This window comes from Hippoglossus stenolepis, chromosome 9, assembly GCF_022539355.2.
Source record: "Hippoglossus stenolepis isolate QCI-W04-F060 chromosome 9, HSTE1.2, whole genome shotgun sequence".
NCBI classification, from domain to species: Eukaryota; Metazoa; Chordata; class Actinopteri; order Pleuronectiformes; family Pleuronectidae; genus Hippoglossus; species Hippoglossus stenolepis.
In genome coordinates, this window is record NC_061491.1 from 5,401,123 (window position 1) to 5,409,770 (window position 8,648).

Below are 8,648 nucleotides of genomic sequence, written 5' to 3' on the forward strand. Positions count from 1 at the left end.
GATGTTTCAGTTACGATGAGATGAAATAGGAAATTGATTATTAGTTTATTCAACATTGATTCTTTTAACAGATAATAGCCACTAGATTCAAACAAACTAAAAGAAAATATGTCTTTAATATGATTGAGAGTCTTTGGGAAAGGTAACAGTTCATAAGTGCCAGAAACATGGCTATTATATAGTTTAAGACCATACACATACTAGTTGTGATCGGTAATTGGCCCTCGGAGGATCCTGTTCAGGCTGCCTGAGGCAAAGCTGCCAGCCAGTGGCAGGCGCGAGCACGTTGGTAATGAGGGTAGGAGGGGATTCTCTGGAGTTAATCTCCCAAATCCATCTGTGAAGTAGAACAACACAGAGGCAGCGTGGTTGGCAGACTCCACGGCTTTGTTCCTTCTCTGACTCTCACTGGAATGAGAAGATTCGGGGTCTTAACGATGTCCGAGACAACAGGATGAGGCAGAACGTTTTGTGACGTTTCAGCATCAGTGGAGTTCGTCCGGAGTCTTCTTCAAAGCAAAGGGATTAATGGCTCGTTGTTCAGCGGAGAAGGACCTGCTGCTGCTACGGCTGCTGCTGTTAGGCCAATGGTTTAGAAAATAGTGATATCTGAGGAACAGCACTGGCTACTTCAGTTTGTAGTTGTCGTTAACATTTAAGAGCTGAGAGAGACTCATGCCAGAGAGGATGAGTGAGAGTAATCCTAATGAGGAGGAGAGTGTGGATCAGGCCAGCAACAGTCTGGAGGGAGAGGAGGGAGACACGGCTTCAAGGAAACCCCCGACTACAGGGGCCCGTCTGTGGGACAGAGTCCGCAGCAGTCTGCTCAGACCAAAGGTAAAGACAGGCTGTGAGCTGTGGACACCTGGATGTTCATGTAGAGGGACTGCATTTGAGGACACATTTCTTTTTACCTTTCCATTTGCTTCTGATCTTTAAAACCCCTATTTGAGTTTGACAGTGTTATATTTCTGTTTGGATTTATCACTTTCAAGATCCAGACACTAGCATTGTGCCACTTGTGATTCTTTTTTATCTTTTATAAAGTATTGTGTAAGAAAATAGATTTTCTGATTATCTGAATGAGATTTGGTGGTTTCTTGGGTGGACGAACATCTGCCATGTTGGACAGGCACAGTGATTAGCAGCAGGGACACGTGTAATCACACAAGTGAAGGTTGGCAGTTTGGTATTAGTCAGATGACTAAAATAGATCAGCGGCACGAGTCAATGCTACCTGCCATATGTTTGTGTTTATGTGAAGTAACTTGAGCAGGTAATACTCACATTTACCTGCTTAATTACCTGTATATAAGTAAATTTAACTCTGCAATGCACTGTGTTATTACAATTCGTTCATGTTTAAATAATCACAGTGCTCGTGTCAGTTTAAAGCTGATATTGTAAAAATCTGTCCTGGTTTTTGATTCTGCAGAAAATCTAAATCAATTAATTAATTAATTAGAAAAATATATAATAAAATGTGACTTTTATTTTATTTTCAGCTGGATCCTCAGACACTGCAGAATAAAGACTGGCAGAGGACAGTGATCGCCATGAATGGGGTAAGTGTTTAAACCAACCCAGGGAAAAGAGATGGGACCAACAACAATGTTGTAGTTGGTAGATCAAGGGGAATGCCACATTCAAATTATTATTTCATTTAGAAAGGCAAAAAAGAAGCGTGTCTATCTGGAAATATATGTGTTAAAAAAATTCCACAATCTGCTCTTTGGCACAGGGGTGATAAATATACAAAAAACTACAAATGTAAAGCCTTTATTAGTGTGGTAAATGCATGGCAAAGATAAGATTAAAAAAGCACATTTGTGTTGCGACACACTGGCCCTCATCAGTGTTACTATCCAGAAATAAAGGAAGAACAAGACATATGTAGGCCTGGGAGATATCAGTTAGTTCCTCATTATCAAAATAGACTCAGCCGGTGACTCACAAAACGACAAAGTAGTCACAATTAGACATCGTGTACACTGCACAAAATAACACAACGAATGATCCCACACAAAATATATATAGATATGCACCACATTAAGAACACATAAGCACTTATCCTCACAAATCAAATTAGAAAAACAAATCAAGTTATAAGAAAGGAGAATATTCAATTTCTTCATTAAGACCAGGATCAGAACAGTCAAAAGTAATCTCACAACTTCTTTAGTCCAGGTTTGACCAGCCCACATGTAGTGGTTTCTGATGTAGACCTGGTCTGTCCTGGTCTGTCTGGAAGAGGAACAGTGACATCTCCCTTCTTTCTGTTCTGCCGATCAAGTAAAGGCTCCACACATCTGGATGTGATTGTTAAGTAGCCTTAAGACTTTAAATATAACGTCTAATACTTTTTAACATCTGTGACAAAAATGGAGACTCAACCACTACAAATATCCTCATTGATTTTTCCCTTAACTTTCTTCCCAATTACACATTGTTAATCAGAAACTGAAGCTCAGTCATAAAAAGATTTATTGGGTAAAAAGGTTCTTTGATTACTCCACAGAGAGACGAGCAGTAAAAGAAAACGTGAAGTAACAGAAAATAACACATTCTTCCTCTTCCTCAATGATAAATAAATAACTTCCTCTTCAGTTCTATTACTCTATTTATGTTTTTCTACTTCTCCTTTGCTAATGCTGGGAAACTTTACATAGCTGTTGCTGTGAAACTGACTTTATTAAGTTTGTCGACTTCTTTGTACTTGTGCTATTCTTACAATATGTTTTAACATTCAACAATATATAATTGCAAAGGAAACATAGGTTAGCTTTAAGATTTGGAAGGCGAGTTAATGTGAACCAGGGTTGTCAAGTATTTGAATTGAACAATTAATTCAGGACTTAAACGTTTTAAAATAGATGTTTTTCACTTAACATTTGGCCGAGTGCTGCTTTCTTCATGTGTCTCCTGCCGTCTCTCAGCTCTCAGTCTAACAATCTGCCCTCAGTGTAACACAGAACAACTGAGAAGTGTCGACACACTCAAACCTTGTTGTCTCTGAGCTTCTGTACAGCCTGTGGGTTCTCAGTATAAACACTCTGAGAGCTCAAAAAGTCATTGCAACACCTTGAATTTGAGGGACTTGGGCCTGGAAAGTCATTGAACATGACGTGTTTACTTGTTTCAGATCGAGGTGAAGCTTTCGATGAAGTTCGCCAGCAGAGAGTTCAGTTTGAAGAGGATGCCTTCACGGAAACAATCGGGTGTCTTTGGAGTGAAAATCAACGTAGTTACTAAGTGAGTTATTAACATGTGTGTGGTGATATTTTATACGTCTCAATGTCTTTTTCTCATAATATTTTAAGCTTTCAGTGACTCCGCATATAAATACGGCTCTATCTCGTTGAATACTCACTTTGGTCTAAAAGCCACAGATGACATCTTAACTTGTTATAGTGGGAAACTAGTGTTACAGACAACATTAGCATAGCTCTGTTCTATTTGAGTGTCCCAGTGTAACAGTGTGAAAGTAAGCCAGCATGTATATTAATAGGAGCCTGAAACTATTAATATTTCTGCTCATTATACTGGCAAAATTACAAAATCTTTTTTGTGTAGAGGGCCCATTGACAATGCTACTAACTAAAGAGATACTAACTGTGCATTCACGTGCACCTGGGAAGGCCTTATGTCGTGAGCTGTGAAGTTGTCATTCTGACTCTTGTGTGTTCATGTGATTTAAAGTTGGACTGTGGAAAAAACATTGACAGTGTAAACAAAATGTGTTTTGTTGTGTGTTTGGGGCATTTAAACATCACAAACAGCAAAACAAAAACAGGCATACTGTACAAATACCGGTAATTTTAAATGTTCATGTTTATTTTCAAAATGTCTGTATTATCTAAACAGGGGTGTTGGGTGTTGGTTTGAGAGATTGACATGCAGTTTACATTTCAAGCTACTATTTAAAGTTTGTTTAAAGTTTAAATTATTTTTATTGGTTTATAAATTATGTCATCCACAACTCCAGTACCGACATTTTCGCCGACTTTCCAATTTCTTGTTCAGACTTGAGATGGCGTTCATGTGAATTGTTCAGTTGGGAACTAATTTAACTGTTTATTCGGACACCACATCACTGCACAACAACACTGACTGCAAACAATTGGTTGTGTGGAAAATGTCCTGTGTTGACATCGCACTGGCTACGCTTATTGTATTTTATGGTTTCATGGTCATAGTCACCTTGGCGTCTTGTGTTTAGAGCACTTATAAGGATCATGTGTATTTCTAATTGTCCCCTTTATATCCTGTTGCTGTGACTGTGTCCTCATTAGGCGAGAGCGCTCTAAGGTTCCCCTCATTGTGAGACAGTGTGTGGAGGAGATTGAGCGACGAGGGATGGAGGAGGTGGGAATCTACCGAGTGTCCGGCGTCGCCACCGACATCCAGGCGCTAAAGGCTGCATTTGATTCAAGTGAGTGTTGGGAATGAAGAGGTGATCCACATGTACACAACACTAAAGACAGAGCCCAGAACTATTGACTTAAAGCCTATTACTCAACTTGTCTCAAGTATTATATGGTATTCAGTGACTGTCTCATCTGCTGCACAGACAACAGAGACGTGTCTGTCATGATGAGGGAGATGGACGTAAACGCCATCGCTGGAACACTGAAGCTGTATTTCCGAGAGCTGCCCGAGCCTCTATTCACAGATGATCTGTACCCCAACTTCGCCGGAGGCATCGGTCGGTTACCGGTTCTTTATTTTCCTATCATTTTAGAAGATTTAAGAGAAAATAAATACAGTTGCAAATTGGGACACCAGAACAATCTTATGTTCTTTTGCTTTGCAGCTCTGTCTGACAGTGTGGCCAAGGAGAGCTGCATGCTCAACCTGCTGCTGTCTCTCCCAGAGACCAATCTGGTCACATTCCTCTTCCTGCTTGATCACCTGAAAAGGTAAACAACTCCAGTTAAAATACATTATCACCTCCGCCAAGGAGCTCCTGTTTTTATTTGTTTGTTTGTTATGAGGGGGAGGGGTTGGATATGTCCCAAAGTAGAAGTCATTTAATTTTGTGGAAGATCCAGGATTTTTTGTTCATTTTCTTTAACATTGAGATATATAGGGCATTTTGCAGCTTTGTCATGGATCTTTGAAAAATATACAGGCATGTTTAGGGGACTGATATCTATGAGTCACTAGATCCACATTTTATTTGAATTTGCACCAAATTGCTCACACTCATAAACATCTGACCCTTAAACATGCCACATTGTTTTCATCAAGATCCAGGTATTATTCTCAGAGAAATCCAGGTAAACGTCCTATCTCACAATGTTAAAGAAAGTGAAAAGAAATTCATCCTTTGAACTAAAATCCGGTTGAGTAGTTTTTGCGTAATCCTGATAACTAACAAACAACCAACAGTCAGACACAGAGGAAAACATAATCTCCTCGCCAGAGGTATCCACTGTGTATTGGACGGCATTTCTACTACTGACCATGAAATAATCAGCTGTGAATGACTTGCATAGTGTTGTGAGTATCTATGGGTAATTTTCCACTCTGCTGTTACAGGGTGACTGAAAACGAAATCATCAACAAGATGTCTTTGCACAACCTGGCCACAGTTTTTGGTCCCACTTTGCTTCGGCCCTCCGAAAAAGACAGCAAGATCTCACTCAGCTCACAGCCCATCTCCATGAACGACAGCTGGTCTCTGGAGGTCATGTCTCAGGTGAAACTAGTTGTGTAATAGAAGAAAGTGCCGCACATAGATGCACTGTATTAATTGTATTAATGCGCATGTGAATGAGTGAATTGCTGTAAAAACTGTACTGTAAAGCACTTTTAGTGGTCGTCAAGAGTAGAAAAGCTGCTATATAAATACAGAAGACTTACCTGTGAGGGTCTGACCACCTCTTATTTGTCTCCGCAGGTTCAAGTCCTTCTCTACTTCCTGCAGCTGGAGAGCATTCCAACACCAGACAGCAAACGTCAAAGCCTTCTGTTCTCTACTGAAGTGTAACAGCACCTTCATGCACTTGTCTGTGAACATCCTGCTCAGAGGATAAAAAGTCAGCTGCTTATTGAGGTGGATGCTGCCGAGCAGCTGGGCTGGCTGCTTCACTGAGAAGATGCTTCATTTAGCCACCAGGGGGAGCCAGCGACACATTTTAGACTGGAAACAGCCACTCCCACTAAAGCCATGTCTTCTGGAGATGTTCACTCACAAACTTACCTGCTGCCTCAGTAAAAAACATCCCTAAATGATGTATGGACAATATATAAATATATCATTCTTTTTTAATTTAATTTAAATTCCAAAAAGCATTAGATGCTTTACTTTATACTTCCCCAGCGTTCTGTTATGTCTCAGTTAGCTCCATGTTCACAGAGGGGGATTTCTGCTGTTGTTGGATTCTTTCAGATATATTTCTGTGGATGTGTGATGGATGAATGAACACATATTTGTCATGTCTATATATGTTTATTTTTTTCCCAGAAATGTTTCACTTGGTTAAAAGCTCACCTGTGCCAATGTTTCCCTGCTGAGGACAAATAGAACATTTCAGTTGCCCCGATGTTTACACTCTTTTAATTTTGTACAGATTTTAATAGTATGAGACTGAAAACTAGTTATTCCACAGCAACATGCAGGCATGTTGACCAAACCATTTGAACGTTTTTTTCCCCTATGCTATAGATATTTGTATAGTGTCCTTATTCTGTTTGCAGGCGTCCGAGCCTGTTATTTCTTTTTAATGTTAGTTATGAGTGGTTTCTTGGAGGTGGTACAGAGAAGTGAAAGGCTAATAATTCCAGGAAAAGGCGAGGTTTAATGCTTACACCCATGGAATGTATATTGTGCTATGTATAATTTTCACTTTGCATTTGTCTTTTGTCCATATTTCATCTGCTTTGTGTGCACAATATTTTTTAGCCTCAATCTAGTTTGATTTATTCAGCTCCAGTTACTGTATGTGTGTCGCTTTCTGTGTTCATTGTTTGTTATCCACTACCTTTATGGGACACGCTACTGTAGAGGGGAGAGCACCTGGAGACTGAACTACCAATCGTTCCCTGTAGTAGGAGCCGTGAAGCACAGTGGTTCACTCATATCCAAATCCTCCTGAGTTTTTAACCGGTTTATCATCCACATACATACAGTTGTATTGTTTTCAATCCTCTGTGGAAATGTGCTGTATGATCACAAGTTATACTCTTGATAGCACAAACTATAACCTTCAGTGCTTGTGATTCATGTAAAATAAGCAATAAGTCTTAGTGATCCATAGGATGAGCAATGACCAGGGTGTCATGTGTGTATGATTTATGTAAATAAAAACTTGATAACATCATGTCTGCATTGTGTTCTTTCTCAGTATTTAATAAACATTCATTGTTGACCTAACTCTATTTTAATTTGTCTCATCAGGCTCAGCAATGTCCTCTTTTATAAATCCCCTCTACTAAACTGACTTCAGTATTATGAGTTAGTTGTTTCTGCTGTGGCACCCTGCTGCCAGGTAGGAGCGCTCCATTTGGACTTTGGGGGCCTCAGGCAAAAGGGTCCTGGGGGGCCCTACATCAATTAAAATGTAACAGCCCTGTACCCCCTCAAAGAAACACATGACACAAAGCCGCATCATTCTCATCTTTCAAATGATTCTTTCACTATCAAAATTACAAAGTACACACTGTGCACGCTCATAAATGATAGGAAAGTCGTTTAAGTTTAATCCACACCACCATCTGAGGTGCATCATACACGCATTCAGACGTTCTGGTCTTCAAACAAACCTCTACGATTATAGAGCTTTTGGCAGCAAGCTAGTGGAACGGGGCGGGGGGGTTTATGACCGTGTCGCAATGCTGTCTCCTGTACATAACCAAACTTTTAAGTATTTAAGGACGTTCTCACAAAATTCTCATTGCTGAGGATAGAATAACATAATTAAGTGTTTTCGGGGGGGCCCTCTCAGCTAAGGGGCCAACGCAATTGCCTGCTTTGCCAATTCTGGTGCTATGCCCCCTGCTGCTAGGTGCCACCAGTTCAATGTGTATGTATAAATATATCGACTAAAATTACACAAAGTGTGACTGGCAAAGACTGGGTGGGGCCTGTAAAACAAGAAATATTTTAGTACACTTTTAATTAATGCTGAATGTTTTCTCCAGAGTAAGCCAGATCCCCACCGACCTCAATAGTCTGATAATCAATGCTTGAGATTAATTAGCACTAATGGGAATAATTGATGCAGTAACTTTTTTTCAGTAACAACATTTGTCCATTTCCATCTCTATGGGTGAAGGTGTGTATGAAGCTCTGTAGTCTTCTGGCTCAGTTCCATGAGTCATCTGCAGACAACACGACATGATCCAGTGTGTATTTTAAACACAGTGGAGACAGCAGAGCAGACTGCCACTCCTGCAGTGACCCCCCTGAACTATCCCTCCTGCAGAATGTCCATCATGCAGACTGTCCCTCCTTTACGGTTCCTCTTGCAAGGTCCCTTCTGTAGACTGCCCCTGCACACTGTCCCTTCTGCAAACTGTCCCTGCAGACTATTCCTCCTTTACTGTCCCTCTTGCAAGGTCCCTTCTGTAAACTGCCCCTGCACACTGTCCCTTCTGCAGACTGTCTCTGCAGACTATTCCTCCTTTACTGTCCCCCCTGCAGA

General features: G+C 40.4%; 1 protein-coding gene across 2 annotated transcripts in view; it reads left to right on the plus strand.

Moving 5' to 3' along the window:
• The window catches only part of si:dkey-91m11.5 (PH_BCR_vertebrate and RhoGAP_Bcr domain-containing protein), a 33,786-nt gene extending 26,461 nt beyond the window's left edge, over nucleotides 1-7,325 (plus strand). The window contains exons 1-8 of one of the 2 annotated variants that reach the window (XM_035166090.2): nucleotides 223-837; nucleotides 1,506-1,565; nucleotides 3,143-3,252; nucleotides 4,293-4,432; nucleotides 4,571-4,705; nucleotides 4,814-4,919; nucleotides 5,542-5,701; nucleotides 5,903-7,325. In XM_035166090.2, coding sequence (XP_035021981.1) covers nucleotides 676-837; nucleotides 1,506-1,565; nucleotides 3,143-3,252; nucleotides 4,293-4,432; nucleotides 4,571-4,705; nucleotides 4,814-4,919; nucleotides 5,542-5,701; nucleotides 5,903-5,992 — 963 coding nt within the window. In that variant the 5' untranslated portion in view covers nucleotides 223-675 and the 3' untranslated portion in view covers nucleotides 5,993-7,325. Of the gene's footprint in view, nucleotides 1-222; nucleotides 838-1,505; nucleotides 1,566-3,142; nucleotides 3,253-4,292; nucleotides 4,433-4,570; nucleotides 4,706-4,813; nucleotides 4,920-5,541; nucleotides 5,702-5,902 lie in introns of those variants that run through there. The other variant, XM_035166089.2, reaches the window with a different exon arrangement.
• The last annotated feature ends 1,323 nt before the right edge of the window (nucleotides 7,326-8,648 follow it).